Source organism: Schistocerca americana, chromosome 4 (assembly GCF_021461395.2).
Source record: "Schistocerca americana isolate TAMUIC-IGC-003095 chromosome 4, iqSchAmer2.1, whole genome shotgun sequence".
In the NCBI taxonomy this organism is placed as follows: Eukaryota; Metazoa; Arthropoda; class Insecta; order Orthoptera; family Acrididae; genus Schistocerca; species Schistocerca americana.
The window spans coordinates 102,019,989-102,037,885 of NC_060122.1; the positions used below are offsets into that span (position 1 = coordinate 102,019,989).

Genomic DNA, 17,897 nt, shown 5'->3' on the forward strand with positions numbered 1-17,897 from the left:
TTGTGATGCATGTACCGTCAGACCGATGTTCACCAATTATGGATTAAAGTTAAGTATTCCAGAAGCTACGTACTATTTTTGCTGCTATAAAGACCTTGTCCTGTTCCAGACCTCACGCCCTCCTGCGTGAGCTTAAACGCGTGCCTTTCGGCTACCTGTCATAGTGGATTGGCTGTCTTGCCAGTCCACAACATTTTAGTTCTTAGTTTTGCCTATTATTATGACTTTTGACATAAGTGTGCGATAGGCTGCTATTTGGAGATGCTTGGACTTGAATATCAAGGAAATTTAACGCACAGTTTTTATAATACTAATAATAGAAGACTAGCGTTTTGGCGCGCTGTCTCTGAACACAACAGCCAATCACAGTGATGAATTACGATTCGGGTGGTGTTTCCCACGAAAGAGGTACTGGTCATACCATCTGCTACAGGTATGTAGCACTACTTCTTAATACTGCAATCTCAACTCCTCTGAGAATAAAGTCTTGCCGGCGATTGTAGCCGAGCGATTCTAGGCGCTTCAGTCGAGAACCGCGCTGCTGCCTGGAGCATGGATGTGTGTGCTGTCCTTAGGTTAGTTAGGTGTAAGTAGTTCTAAGTCTAGGGGACTGATGACCTCAGATGTTAAGTCCCATAGTGCTCAGAGCCATTTGAACCATTTTGAATAAAGTATTGGACGTGAATATGATGGCTGCTAAAGGCAGAAATGTTGCACTAACACAGTAGAAATATCAGTTTCTGGCTCTGTTCTTCACTCTACCTTACACAAACGTGGAAGTATATTGTCATCTGGCTGTAAATGATTTCTATCGCGACTTTGGTGGGTGAATTGTAGTTCACAGAACAACAATTCTCAGCAAGAACAACATCCAGTCAATACAAACTACCGCCAGCATGGAGCAAGGGGACGCTTGAACTGGGTTACAATGGTATTGTGTTCAGACAGTTAATTAGTTTCATGTACACTGGATCATTTGTGCAATGAATTGCAAGAATATGTAAACACGGCTTTCTTTTCTACTTTTCAATTTAATTTTTTTATTATTTTTTAATACAGTTGCGAATTAGTAATTCCTATGCACCAAGTCTTACACACAACAAAAACAGAAATCTTCTACAATACAGAAGGAACAAGTCACGTAAACTAAATTTTTTTATTTCCATAAGCTGTCTTACATGTTCTTGTTAACACAGTGTCGCCGATACGTTGATATAGGGTCGTGCCAGCCTGCGTTCGCTTAGCTAGGAGCTGACCCTGGTGAAGTAGGGCAGAGTGTTGAGCGGCGCAGGGTAGGCGTAGAGCCAGGTGGGGCCCCGTATGGTGGGGTGCTCGGGGTCCACCTCGTCCCGCCAGTAGCCCTTGGGCAGGTAGATGTCGCGCCTCGTGGCCGTGCGATACATCACCGGCGCCACCAGCAGGTCGTCGCCCAGCAGGTACTCTGCACGCAAAGGAAACAAAGCGTCAGCACATGGCATACCCCAGTCATCTGAGAGGTTCATACTGTGTTAGGTCTCTTCTTGTGCTACCCTATGCTCGCTCCCCTCAGGGGTCTAATCTCTGCTGCTTGTACTTCGCTGTCACCTTTCTTCTTCTGTATCCAACTATCACTTCAGTACAACATTAATGGCATCGCCAAGGTCATAAAATGTAATTTTTGGGCGTTATGTATTGAAATGTTTTGTTCATTTTTTCAAATGTTGTACTGAAATTCTGCAGCTTTTCATCAATATAATTGTCAGAAATGTAGCTTGTGTCACACCATACATATTTAAAATATAGCACCTATTTCATTAATTTTGTTGTTAATTACTATTTTCAAATGTTTTGAATATTTACAATGGAAGCTCGTAACTTAATTCTTATGTACTAAAATTTTGTAAGTGTATTCTGTTCACACTCTGCCTAACAAAGGAAAGAAGTAGCACCCAGAAAGTCATAATGAAATTTTAAGTTTGTATTTTATTCATACACTGCCTGACAAAGAAACTGAGACATCCAGAAGGTGAATAGAGAATGAAATGAAACATTATGCATTAAGAAGATACATAATGTTATTTTAGTGATTACAAAAGTCACTCAAATTTACAAGGACCTCGCATTATGAGCCCACTAATCAGTATGACGGTGCACCCTATATGGATTGAATGCATGCCCTGATTTTGCTCTCCTGAACCAATTTTGCTCATGTCTGTTGGGCCTTCATATCCTGAACACTGACATTGGGACAAACTTGACTTTGGAGCTCATTCCAGGTATGTTCTATCGAGACCAAATCTAGATGTCTTTCTGACCACAGCAGTAGTTCAGCAACATGCACGCAACCTGTAGGGTCACATGTCATGGCTGGACGTGCTTTGTCCTGTTGATAAATGTTACCTTGAGAGGTAATACGTAAAGATGCAGGATGTCTGTAACAAACGGCTGTGCCATCAGAGTTCACACTGACACTACCACAGCAACGTGAAGTCATACATGATGATTCCCCACATCGTGACTCAAGGAGGAACACTGCTGCGCCTTTCCAAAAAATACTGGGAGAATGGGACATCTCCCCACTTCGCCCTCAATCTCGACGAAGGAAGGTGATGTGAGACAGAGCTGAACCGTGGTTCAACACTGAGCACATTGTGTCACGATTCACCAGCGGTCCCCGCTTCTCGGTCGTATCACCACTCCAAAGGCAGTTGTCTGTGATTTGGTTTTGACAGCAGCTTATGCATGGTATGGTAATTTCCTACCCTGGCTGCTGCTCGTCTAGGAGCATTGGTGCAGGATGATACAGAATTACTTGTTTTTGAACGGGAGGCGCAGATGTGAAGGCGTTATGATGTGCTTTGTACACAGGGCGGCGATCTTGCCTTCTGGTGACCAGGTGTGATGAAGCAGAACGCTCACAATTAGTTATGCCTGCCCTCACGTTCCCATACAGTGCAATACTCGATCAAACCCACAACCGAATGCTCCAAAAATCTGGTATTGCATGATTTGACAAGCCGACAAAAATAGACCCAAATTGAGGCCTCTTTCAGATTCAGTCATGTGATGTGATTGGTGTCTCACCCAAGTACACACACTTCCATGTTTTTCACATTGATCACTCGTCATCTGACACTCTTCACAAGAATCATGCAACGTACCATGCGTTTTAAGGACACTAAAAAATCGCAGAGAATCATTTACGAACTCACTAAAGGTTTGTATGTTTATGAAGTTGCTTTGACATTCGAGCATGTCTTCTGGGTTCGTCACTTTTTTTATCAGGCAGTGTACTCGGTTCAGCCATATTGCTAACTGCAGGTCGTCTTCACTTTCATGTGTTGTTGTTTTATCATGTGTGAAAGGTCATGTTCTTAGATTAGTGTATTTGTCTAATTTAATTCCTCGAAAATTAGCTGATTTACAATTTTTGAGGACGTTGTTAATGTAAACGTAAAAAGAAGGCTGCCACCAAGTAGCTGTTCATACACGCTTTCATGCTTTTAATGCAAAGTCTGTCTTGAAGAAACTGAACGTAAAGAGTAATCTCTAAGTGTATCACGAAATGCGACGTCTGCATGAGAAACATGTCACCTCACGACAATGTGAGTGATGGATGGTCTGTGGAGTTGTAATGCAATCTTTGTGGAGGCTTGAAATTGTGCTGAGAAGTCTCCTCAAACAAAGCCGTCAGTACTTGGGTAGTCTTTATATAGACATTCCTTTGGAGACAATAAAAATGAGAAATGATCCGAGACTTCAACAACAGCAGTGCAGCCACAGATACAGACATTGGTGTCTCTGAGGACGTTTAACATATCTTGTGTGTTCACTGTAGACCACTGTGATGATAATGTCGCGGGGTATCTGTTGAAGTGTGGCATTGCCTGAGTAACACGTTAGTACATGGAGGAAGCATACGTCTAAGGCTAGTTGTCAGAGAAATCGTAACTGAGAGATTCGAAAATAGAATGATAAAATACGAAACCGTGTCCAGAATAAATCTAAAGATAGAAGCCGTGAGAGAAAGATGTTGGCCATACCGTCGCTGATCTTGAGAGCGGTGGAGTCTGTCGGGTCGAGCCACCAGATGGGCCGGTTGACCGGAGTGCCGTCCTCCACTGCCTGCTTCATCAGCTCGACGATCTTCGTGCCGTACTGAGCGCGCAAAGCAGTCAGGTTGCGTGCGAGCTCCACCGTCTGTAAAAGTAATCACAAGTCACAGCCGTGAGCCGCCCTGCTGAGACTGAACTCATACAAGTTATCAGTTCAGCATACCTTACCGTCTTACTACATGTAGACTGGATTAATCTACCTATTCTTTGTACGTCACGCATTGTATCAACGCTGCGAAGCGATATTTACTTTAGAAGTGGATTTTACAGACACACGAGCACGGGACGCACCTCGTTGTCGTAGTCCCAGGGCACGGTGCCAAAGTGGACGGCGGGCATGAAGGCGCTGGCCTCCAGCCAGCGGATGTACAGCTCGCGAGTGGCGATGACGCCCGTCTTGGTGCTGCCGCCCACCTTCTCCGGCATCACGAAGGGGTATCCCTGCAGGCTCATCTCCAGCACCTTGGGCAGCAGCGTCTTCAGGCCGTTCTGCGTGCTCCACGCCGTGTCCACCGCGTCCATGTGGAAGAAGTTGGGCAGGCGCTGGCTCTCGACGCCGGACCGCAGCCTCGCCATGGGTCCGAACTGGGCCACTGCCTTGGCGTACGCGTCGGTGTAGACCACGGGCGTCCTCTCGAGCGGTGTGAGCTGTGGCGGCTGCGGCAGGTAGCTGGTCTCGCCGAAGTCGAACCTGAAGGAGTCCACCCCAGTCTCGTTGCGGAGCGCCTGCAAAGAGATCACAAATAAAATTCCGTACCTGTGAGGCAAAGTAAGTGAAGCCTCCTGACTTGGAAACACTATCTGATTATGAGTTGGTACGCAGCCGTGAAGTAACAAGGCTATTCTGTCGATATGAGGCACAGCCTGTGTGAAAAAAAAAAGTTGAGTTCTCCCTGGAAATAAACACAGAATCCACAATCTGTATTAGTCTCCCATTTAGATATCTGGAGGGAGACCGCCAGGGGGGAAGATCATGACGAAGTGCTGAGATTAAAATTGATGTAAGACATGGATGTAGTTTTGTACTCCTATTGTTGAATCTATATATTGAACATGCTCGGACGGAAATAAAAGTAAGTTTCAAGAACGTGATTCATATTCTTATTGTTTCAAAACGCGGAAACCTGGTCCCTGCAGCCACAACCCCCTCTCTTTAGCACTCCTCTTCATCTGCATGTGTGAAGAACATCCCATCTCACTGACCAAATTGTTTAAATACGAACTCTGATGTTGGCGGTCGTCCCCTCATTTTCTTCCTTAATGATTTTCCTGGAAAATGTTTTCCAGGAAAGTGTCATGTCCAAGTATCGATGAGTTTTGCTTTGCGTTGGTCTAGAACTTTCGGGAGTCGTTTCTTCGCTCCTGTTTCTTGTAGGACCATATCATTCGTTATTCGATTAGAATTCTGAGTGAAAGGACATCAGTAATGAGAGTTGAAGATGAGTTCGTTATTCTGAGTGAAAGTCAAAGGGAACTGTAGGAACTGTTTGCTGGAATAAACAATTTAACAAGTACGAAATGTGGATTGATAGTCAACCGAAGAAAGATGAAAGTAATGAGAAGTAACAGAAGAGATTAGAGAAAAACTGAACATCAAAATTTCCGACCACAAAGGAGGCGGAGTAAAAGATTTCAACTACTTTCGAAATGGATTGAGTAAGGAGGTCATCACACAAAGCAGACTGCTGCAGGAAAAGAGGGTACTCCTCAGCTAAAGGATTATACTGGTATCAAATATAGCCACAATTTCGGGAAAAGTATCCTGAGAGTGTAACTTCAGTGCACAGCATTGTATGGTATTGAATCATAGAGTATGTGAAAAACTGGAGAAGGACAGAATCGGAGCGTCTGTGATGTGGTGTTCTAAAAGGATGTCGCAAATTAGGTGAATTGCTAAGATAGAGAATTAGGAGGTTGTCTGCAGAATCAACGAAGAAAAGAACATATGGAAGAGGATGACGAGATGAAGGAAAAGTGACAGGATGGTAGGACAGGTGTGTACAAACGAATTATGTACAATTTATTGTATCTATTATTACTTTCCTGATGTATTAACTCGTTCCATGACGATAGAGAATTGCTCCTCAATTTAATCCTGTGGAAGCAGACATGTTAAGTAAACAAAAGAAATAAAATGAGCAACTTTCATGTCACTAAAGGGAACAATAGAGGAAAACACTGTAGGCGAAGACGGAGGCTGCAGTGAACACAATAAATAACAGATGATGTGAGGTGGAAGTGTTGCTCCATCAACTGGCACAGCAGAGGAGTTCGCAGATCGCTGCATCAAACGTGTTAGAAGACTGACGATTACAAAAAAAAATTATCATTTATTTCCATAAGGCATATGTATCTTTTATCAGAGCACATAAAAGCAATAATTGAGTACTCATTTATAGCATTTCTTCTGGGTATACCACAGTAAACGACTCACCGATGCCTTCCTAACAACGTAATCCGATAGTGTATATTTGGAGTGACGAAAAGCAGAAGTATAAGCTAACCCGAAAATTAAAGTACACTATCAAACAACAGCAGTGAGTTTGAAAATGTTACATTGAATGTGACGATCCCTGATGATTTCTTCTATGCCAGTTGCTGCATACAGTCATATGTATAAGGATTCATTTTAAATGTAATGAACCGATGGCAAATACCCCTAAGTAAGTAAATAAAAAACTTCCTAACCCATTCTCGATTCATAAATGATCTAATCTTTGTCCTATTATATCACACTCTTGTGTGCTTAAGGTTATGGATTGGTGAGCTACAGATGAAATTACTGCATCCCTGCTATGTGTGCTAAATGTCAAATATTCCAGTTGCTCATCATATGAACTATATCTGTGGGCTGCCTAGACCCATGAAACGGAATGCATGTCTAAAACCCTTTGAACAACCAAAAGTGAATATATTCCTTTTTCAGAATTAAAGTAACCATAATAATGTCTCCAAGCGATTGGTCCTACATTATATACATAGAGTCGTACTGTGTAACTAATTTCTAAGCCATTGATACTAGAATATGTAGCGAATGTACTCACCGCAACTCGATCAGTCCACCAAGCTACCGCGTCAGGATTGGTGAAGTCAATAATGCCGGCCCATCCACCCCACCAGCGAGTAGAGATGCTGCCATTGTTATTGCGCACAAAGTAGCCTTTGGACTGTGCCTCAGAGAAGAAGGGTTCACAGTCACTGTTTATAAATGGGTGTATCCACAATGCGACGGGGAATCCCAGTGCGTGGAGGTCGTCCACGAGCGCCTTCATGTCGGGGAACTTGGTGGTGTCCGGGGTGAAGCTTCCACGGCAGCTCTCCCAGAAGTTGACTATTTCGAGAAGGCTGTAGCCGAACCCATGCTCGATTATGCCTGCGGCGCGCTCTCTCACGTTCTGTTCGGGTGGCCCCACTTCCCAGTAGGGCTGAACACCCAAGCGTTCGTCTGGAATCGCCGTAGGCTTGCCCAGGTACTTCTGGATACCGACCAAGTGCGCCTCCTTCGCATCACCGTACGTACACAGCTCGTATTCCAGCACGTTGTCGCTTCGGTCCTCTGGGTAGGGAGACGCGTTCTCGGCACTGAAGCACAGTTTATTACTCGTCTGATTGCTGTTCTGGTCGACGAAGAGAGGAACGTTCGTGTGAACGTGAACAAGTCTTCCGTCGGAGAAGACCCAGTAGCGCGTAGCGATGGTGGCGTGGTCCGTATGTTCGGCGACGTATGCGTAGTGCTTGTACACGTTGTCCTCGATGGGCCAGGTGCGGTAGGTCGATTCGACACCACCGTAGATGTGGCTCCTCAGGTGCCGCTGACACATTGTGATTATCTCACTCGGATTGTCTTTGGTGTGCCGGATCCAAAGACATTCGCCCGACCTGTCTTGGTGCCGGACAAGAACTCTGGAGGCGCCAAAGTCGAAGGACTCCTCGTTTCCACGAGTCTCGTGGCGTGGAACTGCAGACCGCTGGTTGCTGGAGGCTTCGATGTATCCCACTTCTACCTCGTCTCCACCTGCAACGTGCAAGCACATAGTTGCTGTGAGTGAGTGTATGACAGTCAGTAGTGCATGAAATAACAATCGTAAAATAGTAAAATACGTTGGCACACAATTTTATAATAATCTAATAGAGCACACAGAACGTACATAGTCTTCAATATCCAAACATGGAAACCATCTGGCATTCTGCATCACATAAACTTATAAATCTACTATCATCTTACTTGTAACAGGTACGTGAATCGACTACAATGAACTAGGCTGGATTTCCTTTATACCATTTTTACACTAGTGTTTGACCAGTCATTTCCGCTCTCTAACAAGGAGCGTGTAACTGTTATTTCGACAACGCAGGATATTTATCCCTACGCTTTCTTATCGACAATGGTACTCATGAACGAACACTATAATATGACGTAACGTAAGTAAGAGCACAGAGACTGTTTCTTTGTAATTGCATGTCGTGAGTAATGCACATGGACAACGTGGTAATTCAGACTGGGATGACGAACGAAATAATTTCGCGAGAGGAAATATATGCACATGGACAACGTGGTAATTCAGAATGGGATGACGAACGAAGTAATTTCGCACATGGACAACGTGGTAATTCAGAATGGGATGACGAACGAAGTAATTTCGCGAGAGGAAATATATGCTTGTCCACGGAGTTAACAGTTCTCAGGGTCGTCGACCCACATTTAGGAGGCATTAAATACCTAATATAAATACAGATACTTTCGACAAAGAAAAAATATCCTCTATATAAAAGAAATTTAAGATTCAGTCGATTCCAAGGTTCAACGTTAATATTAATAAAAGATCGTAACTTATAAGGCAATATGAATTTGAATAGTCTATAGATGAATTCTGAATTTAAATTGTACTTCGTATCTTATTTAATGTTAGCGTAAATTAGGTATATTCTTTGATTTAGCAGCAGTAGCCCTATTGTTGGAGAACAACTCCAGTAAATTCTGTTTACTTTCTTGTGTACTGGTGTGACCTGTGCTACTTTTCAGTCCTTAGGTAGGAATCTTTCGCTGAACGACTGGCTATATATTCCTGCTGTCTCATTAGCATACTCCAAAAGGAATGTAATTGGTTTAGAATCTGGACAGGAAAACTTCCCTAATTGAGTTACATTGCTTCACTACTTCGAGAGGATCTAGTTCGGAAATATTGATGTTGCCGCCTTTTGTTAATTCTGGTTATTGAACTTTCTTTGGTGAATGAATTTCCGAACTCTTAGTAAGTCTCGTTTGGTGGCGTTGACAACGATAATATTATATTTGAAATCGTGCCCTGAGAGTGTTGATTGTTTTTTGTCACTGGCACAGTTTACACACGAGCAGAACCTCTTTGGAGTTTCTTCCAGGTTTCGAGAGCTAGTTTTGCTGTGGAAACTGTCAAACGATCTCACTCTGAACTCCGTGTAAAGTTTCGGTCATCTGTAAACTGTCGCTAGGCTTCGGTATTTTGCGTTCTTTTAAATCTTGCATGAGATTATCCCTGTTTTTGCGAACGTGTCCCGAGAAGTATTGTGTAAAACTCTCAGTTGCCGTCAAGACTACTTCTATGAACGTGAGCTACATTTGGTTCTTACTTGCATAACATGGAAGGAATAAAGACTATGTCTTAGAAGGTCGTCTAGCGAATTATCATCTGGTTTTTTAAATACATATATTTTGAAGAACGGCATCGTGAAACCACCAGCAGGCACTGCAATGTGTATTCATTTACCATGTACCGGTCACGGTCAAGCAACCTTTCCAAATCATGGATATGAATTTCAATGATGGTTCCCTGGTGTCTAGTACATAACTGTTATCCATTACAGCAGATGTCAGTGATGTATATGTAGACAGTGTCGTATACAAATTGAATGCACAGTTAAGTGCATAAGATTTGAGCCACTTCAGTTTGCACCTTTGTACTTTTTGCTCAAAGAGCAGTAGTTTGGCATCAACTGAACTTCCTGCATTTCTATTCGATAACGGCAGAAGTTTGAATGTCCAACATAATAACATAAAGTCATTGTATTTCATACATTTTTCTTTCTTGTAGATTGGTGTCTGATTTTAAGAATCTATAAGTGTGGTAATCTGCACATGAACTCACAAATCGTTATCTAAGATACGCTCACAGTTGCGAAGCACCAGCTTCCCTTCATGCCTGATGCCTTCCCCAACGGCGACGTCATCTTTCAGCAGTATAACTGTCAGTGTCTAGGAATCAGAACCGTGCTACAGTGGTTTAAGGAGCTTCATAGTGAACTCACGTTGATGTCTCGGCTACCAAATTCTCCTGATGAAAATCCTATGGCACCCGTCTGGGTCGCTGTCGGTCGCCGTTACTGCGTACGCAAATCAGCGGCCTATTATTTACGCGAATTACGTGACCTGTGTGTAGACATCTGGTGCCACGTAACTGCTCAAACCTACCAACAAACTGTCGGATCCCTGAAATGCAAGTTCAGTGATGTATCTCGTCCGAAAGACGGACAAACAAACTGTTGAGCAGGTGCTCATAATGTTTTGGCTCATGAGGGTATTTCTTATAAAAAATTTGCTTAAGCAATTAGTTTGTAACTAATTTTATTGGCAAGCTTTATTTTCTGAATTTGAGTCATTTCACACGTCAAATCAGATGCCCCACTCCAACAGGCAGTTATTTAATTGAGAATTCATTAAGAGGTGATTCTTATCCACAGTAATTCGAGGAACAAGTGTAACTCTATGAGAGAAGTAGCACGGATACACAAATATACCTTGAAAGTTTCCCCCCTCTCCTGCAACATCTAATCAAAAGTATCCAGGCAACCCTGCGTAATGCAGAACTGACCACTAGATGTCTTGAGAGGTCGACTCACTGGTATGAGATGTGATGGGGAGTATTGTGTCGTCAGCAGACAAGCAGTATCAGAAGAATGCATCATCAGTCAGGAGAGCTTGGATTATTCAATCACTGAGAAGCCATTTTATGTCAAGCGAGAAACAGATCCATCTCGGACATTTGAACCCTTCTAGAGCTACTGAAATCGAGTGTTGATGATGTGATTATGAAGCGGAAACGTGAAACAACAACCAAAGCTAAAGTAATACCAGGCAGACCTCATGTACTCTCAGATAGGTGTCATCGAAGATAGCAGTGGGCGACTGTAAGAAAATCGCGTCAGAGGGATGAATTACTGGTCAGTTCGAAAGTGCTGCCAGCAGTCCAGCTAGCCCAACGACCACGCACAGAGAGCCGGAAAGAACCAGTAAACCACGATTACTGGAATAGTCGAACTCCAGTGTATAAAACAGATCCAAACCTCTGATTACCACACAAATGAGTTAATGTGATAAGTTTTTGAGAGTAAGCACGTAAGTGAGAATAAGCATGGAAAAGTTTTGAAATTATGCTTGAAACTTGTGGAAAGTCCTTAACAGTTGTCATTTGTGAAACACTGGATGAATATAGTCTGGATAATAGGCCCCGCTTTTTAAGCAAAAATCAAATTTATTTATGTACCTCAATGTTTTCGACGTCATGTCTCCTGAACTATGTGTCGTATGATGATGTATTTTTTGCCAGTATATTCAGTGATGTATGCGAATACAGTCTGCAAATCGTGCTGGGAATAGATTAGGTGACAAAGATAAAATAAATTAAAACAACATGCCTGTTGAAGTTTTAGTTTGTCCCATTTTAATCGGAAGCTAGGTTTTCGCACAGCTAACTGTCTATGACATTTTATCTCCTGAACTATAAGCTCTACAATGAAGTAATTTTGCAGGTACAATCAATGGTATATATACGTACTCTATACAAACTGTGGTTTGAATACGATTGGTAGTAAAGAAGTAATAAATTAAAACGACATGTCTCATACTGAAGTTTTACTATGTGGCCAGTGAAAATGTAGTAAGAGATAAACTATTTTTCATTCATCACTTTATGTCTGTGTGTATGGGGACGGGGAGAGAAGAGGGTCTAGCGAAAAAAAGTTTTGGTAAAGGTTTAAAATTATGTGCAAAGTGTGTTGCAAGTCGATAAGTGCTTTCATTTTAAAATACTGGATGAATGAAATTTGTATACTTGCATGGCATCCGTCACAGTGCCTCAAGAAAAACACGTGCTTCCTAAATGTAGTACCTGTCTTATTGTATTAACCTTTTAACATAAGAGTATATGTCTTAATGAATTAATTATGATACCAATCTAATTTTTAAATTCAGTCAGTAAGTATGCAAAATATTTACAGCTAAATTTTTATTGCCCCTGGAAACTGTTAGTGATTTGGGGTGATCGACCATGCTGTACCGTGCAGCAACTTGATGGAATGGTTTGGGTTTTACATATGTGAAGAGAACATTACATGCTATCATCTGTAGTGTCAGTAGTAAAGTACGAAGGGGGTATTGTTAAGCTATGGGGTGTTTTTCATGGTGAAGGTGTAGTATGCTTATTGCAAAGGATATGAACAATTTTTACAGGATTGTGTACAGTGTACAGTAGAGGATCATTTTGGAGATGGTGATTGCTTTTATCAGCATGAGAATGCTCCCTATAGTAAAGCAGCATTTGTGATGGAATGGTTTGTAGATAATACCATTTCTGAAATGGGCTGGCCTGCCCCAGAGTCCTGCCCTCAATTTAATGGAACACCTCTGACATGGCTTAGAATGTCGACTCTGCACCAGAGAGCGGGGTCTAACATTAGTACTTTCTCTGGTTACAGGAAGAATGGGCTATCATCCTCGACAGACATTCAGACACCTAACTGAAAGTATCCTCATCAGAGTTTAAACCATCAAAAAGGTCAAGGGTGAATACACTCTATATTAATGTAGGCTAACATGTGTCAGTATGCTTTTGGTCAGTTAGTGTAGTGGTGGGTTTCAGACACGGACAGGGTGAAATGAAGGTGTTGTGTAGAAACTGTGGCAGCAGCGCAGAGCCAGCAGGCTGCCCGCTCTGGACAGCCCCCGCACGCAGTGCCCTCTGCCCACACTCACCCCTGTCGGACAGCAGCAGGATGCGGCCGCTGGTCTGGTCGTAGCGGGTGCTGAGTCCAGCTGCGGCAGACGCCACCAGGGCACCCAGCAGCAGCAGCGTCGCGGGCGTCCACATGGCTGCGACAGACAGGCGAGCGAGAAAATCAGTCGACTTGTAGACGCGCGACACTTTAAGTGACGCGCACAAAACAACTTAGCGGGTGCTGCAGGCCTTCAGAACATGGCATCCGGCGATGAAGCACACACCATAACACAGGATTACTTCTATCATAAATGGTGGCAATTCGTATCGTCAGGAGTGTGGATTAACCTCTTTAGTTCTTTTCCAAAATAAATTCTTGTGTAATTTTAGGGTAATTCATTTATGTAGACCTATTAAATACCTTATAAATTAGCAGTGCTATTTAATCATAGTAGTAGAAACAGTATACTGTCTTTAATTTTTGCAATACTTTGGAACACTTCACCGAGACACGCATCAAGAAGAAAGTAAACTTTAATGAGAACACATTATGTGCTAAAACCTGCAAAACTATCAGGATTCCTCGAAATAACCAGTAATCGAGAAAGGTATTTCTCATCAAATTCTTCAGTAATCAGTTGACTACTGTATGTGATTTGTTACTCGAATATGGCTAACAGCATTTGCTAATTACTACAGGATTTTTTATATTTCATAATTTCATAAGTAAGATGTTAACCCTCCAATTTCAGAAAAAAAAAAACGTTCAGATGCTGTTAGCTGATGACGAACAATGATTTCAGTGGCCTGTCTAATGTTTACAGGTTTTAGGAGCTGTGATATTAGACATAGTTCATGATCTATATTGTTTTATAATTGCCTACTTCAAAGTAACTAACTGTACATAATCTCTTGGGGTTCTGCATTTAAGACTTGATGCACGAATGGAGTAATCTAGCATTCAGCATATAAACTGGATTGATTGCTTCTCTTAAAAATTTTATAACGAACGATTATGCAATAATAGAGATAAGTAAACTTACTTATTTATATTGTCTTGATTTATTTTGGCCTTCATAACTACCAGTAAGAAACAGCATCGAGGACATCTCTTTTCCAGGAAGATAGCTTTTACCTACAACATGCCAGCAATTTCTTCTGATTCTAACGGTCCCATACATTTTTTTAATGTGGCATCTCGTCATTGAAACGATCATTTCGTGACTAATCGACACTTTTTATATATATATATATATATATATATATATATATATATATATATATATATATATATATATATATACTCGTGGAAATTGAAATAAGAACACCGTGAATTCATTGTCCCAGGAAGGGGAAACTTTATTGACACATTCCTGGGGTCAGATACATCACATGATCACACTGACAGAACCACAGGCACATAGACACAGGCAACAGAGCATGCACAATGTCGGCACTAGTACAGTGTATATCCACCTTTCGCAGCAATCCAGGCTGCTATTCTCCCATGGAGACGATCGTAGAGATGCTGGATGTAGTCCTGTGGAACGGCTTGCCATGCCATTTCCACCTGACGCCTCAGTTGGACCAGCGTTCGTGCTGGACGTGCAGACCGCGTGAGACGACGCTTCATCCAGTCCCAAACATGCTCAATGGAGGACAGATCCGGAGATCTTGCTGGCCAGGGTAGTTGACTTACACCATCTAGAGCACGTTGGGTGGCACGGGATACATGCGGACGTGCATTGTCCTGTTGGAACAGCAAGTTCCCTTGCCGGTCTAGGAATGGTAGAACGATGGGTTCGATGACGGTTTGGATGTGCCGTGCACTATTCAGTGTCCCCTCGACGATCACCAGTGGTGTACGGCCAGTGTAGGAGATCGCTCCCCACACCATGATGCCGGGTGTTGGCCCTGTGTGCCTCGGTCGTATGCAGTCCTGATTGTGGCGCTCACCTGCACGGCGCCAAACACGCATACGACCATCATTGGCACCAAGGCAGAAGCGACTCTCATCGCTGAAGACGACACGTCTCCATTCGTCCCTCCATTCACGCCTGTCGCGACACCACTGGAGGCGGGCTGCACGATGTTGGGGCGTGAGCGGAAGACGGCCTAACGGTGTGCGGGACCGTAGCCCAGCTTCATGGAGACGGTTGCGAATGGTCCTCGCCGATACCCCAGGAGCAGTGCCTAAATTGCTGGGAAGTGGCGGTGCGGTCCCCTACGGCACTGCGTAGGATCCTACGGTCTTGGCGTGCATCCGTACGTCGCTGCGGTCCGTTCCCAGGTCGACGGGCACGTGCACCTTACGCCGACCACTGGCGACAACATCGATGTACTGTGGAGACCTCACGCCCCACGTGTTGAGCAATTCGGCGGTACGTCCACCCGGCCTCCCGCATGCCCACTATACGCCCTCGCTCAAAGTCCGTCAACTGCACATACGGTTCACGTCCACGCTGTCGCGGCATGCTACCAGTGTTAAAGACTGCGATGGAGCTCCGTATGCCACGGCAAACTGGCTGACACTGACGGCGGCGGTGCACAAATGCTGCGCAGCTAGCGCCATTCGACGGCCAACACCGCTGTTCCTGGTGTGTCCGCTGTGCCGTGCAAGTTATTTCAGATTTTCACTGTTTCTCACTGCATCTCAATGACCGACATCCAACGTCTCACAAGGTTTACTTTTCCGGTGATGACACAATCGTATTCGAATTGTTAAAAGCCCGCATCTCGTGGTCGTGCGGTAGCGTTCTCGCTTCCCACGCCCGGGTTCCCGGGTTCGATTCCCGGCGGGGTCAGGGATTTTCTCTGCCTCGTGATGGCTGGGTGTTGTGTGCTGTCCTTAGGTTAGTTAGGTTTAAGTAGTTCTAAGTTCTAGGGGACTGATGACCATAGATGTTAAGTCCCATAGTGCTCAGAGCCATTTTGAATTGTTTAGGTAACGGCAACTTAATGCTGTTACTTGCAAAGAACACGATGTCGGCGCTTACGCTCTTTTTTACTTTTGGGAAGACGCTTCCAGTGTGCAGGTCAGCGTTGCTTGAGAATGAGCATCGACCCTGTAACAGCTGGGATCGTATTTGTGCAGGTTTCTACACAGTTACTGAACGGAGCTAATTCAACAGAATGGGAAGACACGTTTCCTACTTTGATCTCCGTCTGGAATGACGTTTCCCTGCTAACCACAGGCAAAGGTCTTCACTTACTTTCACTAAAAATGTCATAATAAGCGAGCCTAAAACATGTTCCAAAACTATGTAACAGACCGTATTCGTTAGGGACGGTTCAATCCTCCATTGGCCTACGGTACACTGATGCTAAACGAGGAACAATCTGTGTACAATCGAACTGTGTCTCATCCTCCGTTTAGACGCCTCACAGTGTCTGTACAGGTGTCTTCGATCCATTTGCTGATTTAACAAAAGACCAAAACTTACGGTTTTCTGCCAACTCGGTTGATGCCGTTTCACTTTAGAGTACATCGAACGCTTTACGTACGGCTCTCCCTACGCCTTTTTCTGTCACTGTTTAAATTTGCAGTGAAGCTCTCTTTGCTTTCGTAGTAGAAGTCAAACCTCCGCGGGTCTTTTCAATCCGCCATAATTTTGCTCAGCACATACCTGTCTAAAGCATATTGTGCAATACTCTTCAACTTTCTCCTTTGATACGCAACATTGTCAATGCTGAAGGTGACATTTTCGTGTTGACCGCTCAGATTAACTCATATCTGCTACTTGTCGCTCATGCTAAGGAGAAATATCGTCATACCATTCACTGTCTTCCTATTTGTAGCCATATTTAATGATACTGTAAGGACCTTTTGATCACTGATTGCCTGCTGTGTGGTTACTCAGCCGAAAAGTTGGGTCCCGTTGGTGGCTAGGAGACCTCATACATTGCCTTCATGAGTCGGTTCTCTCATTAACCGGTCAACGTAATTCTCGGATAAAGCATATAGAAAAGTTTCACATGATTCCCTGTCCCTATTACCCACTCGAGTCAGTCATTCTATACGTGCTAAGCTGAAATCACAACCTAATAGTAAAACACAACATAAAATTTCCCCGAAATATTCTCCGAGTGATCCCTCATGTGTTTCGCTTCTACTGGTGGTGGGGCAGGGGATCTATAAAAAGCATTCGATGACCATGTTTGTTTCACCTTTAACACTTAACTTCCACCCAAATTAAATGGCATGCTGTGTGTGTAGTACTCTCCGCTCGTTGTCAACACTTATAAGCCTAGTTTTGGGATTTGCATTCACTGCTTCTATACTACCATTGTCGATACTCGATACAACCCACGAGAGAGGAACAGAAGTTACATCTAGCAGTAGCCACCGTCTTCCATTTCTGCAATTAATTTTTTCTTGTGATCCACTGCTTTATTAGTATCCACCGCGTTTAATATTATGATTTTTTTCGTTTCCTACATCGTTATATTTAAAAAACCAAAGAACAGTCGTCATTTTCACAGTTACTGGCCACAGTAGATGCTCACTATGCCATAACAAAAAATACTAATTAACGTACGTGTCACACATAACAGGTAATGGCTCACCTCTAAGCACTCTCTCGGTCGCCGTGCAATGCAGAGCAGTTGACGTGACTTTGCGGTGCCTTAGCGGCGTATATATAGGTAAAACTAATCTATTAACTTCTTTTAATAATTACTGAGATATACGATTAGGACGTCAACGATGCAGTTATTATCTGTTAATAGTATGATGAGCTCATTATTCATGTCAAAGTAATCGAAGCTGATCATAATTGTTACACTCGAGATATCATCTGGATCAGGTGATATAAAGCACGAACTGCTTTATCTGTTG

The 17,897-nt window shown here is 43.3% G+C and overlaps 1 protein-coding gene across 1 annotated transcript; it reads right to left on the reverse strand.

The window, feature by feature from the left end:
- Positions 1–1,244: 1,244 nt before the first annotated feature.
- Positions 1,245–17,657, reverse strand: LOC124613284 (myogenesis-regulating glycosidase-like). Its single transcript, XM_047141979.1, has 6 exons — positions 17,627–17,657; positions 13,099–13,215; positions 7,139–8,109; positions 4,386–4,820; positions 4,023–4,179; positions 1,245–1,441 (listed from the first exon to the last, which is right to left on the reverse strand). Exons 2-6 carry the CDS (start codon positions 13,211–13,213, stop codon positions 1,245–1,247), a joined length of 1,875 nt encoding a protein of 624 aa, XP_046997935.1. The 5' UTR covers positions 13,214–13,215; positions 17,627–17,657.
- Positions 17,658–17,897: the final 240 nt, after the last annotated feature.

Bases quoted from the DNA above. Each gene is read 5' to 3' on its own strand.
- LOC124613284 (XM_047141979.1), bottom strand. From the start codon at position 13,213: ATGTGGACGCCCGCGACGCTGCTGCTGCTGGGTGCCCTGGTGGCGTCT. The intron at 8,110-13,098 runs GTGAGTGTGGGC...TGCACGTTGCAG, and splicing joins CCTGCTGCTGTCCGACAGGG to GTGGAGACGAGGTAGAAGTG. The intron at 4,821-7,138 runs GTGAGTACATTC...ATCTCTTTGCAG, and splicing joins GGTGGACTGATCGAGTTGCG to GCGCTCCGCAACGAGACTGG.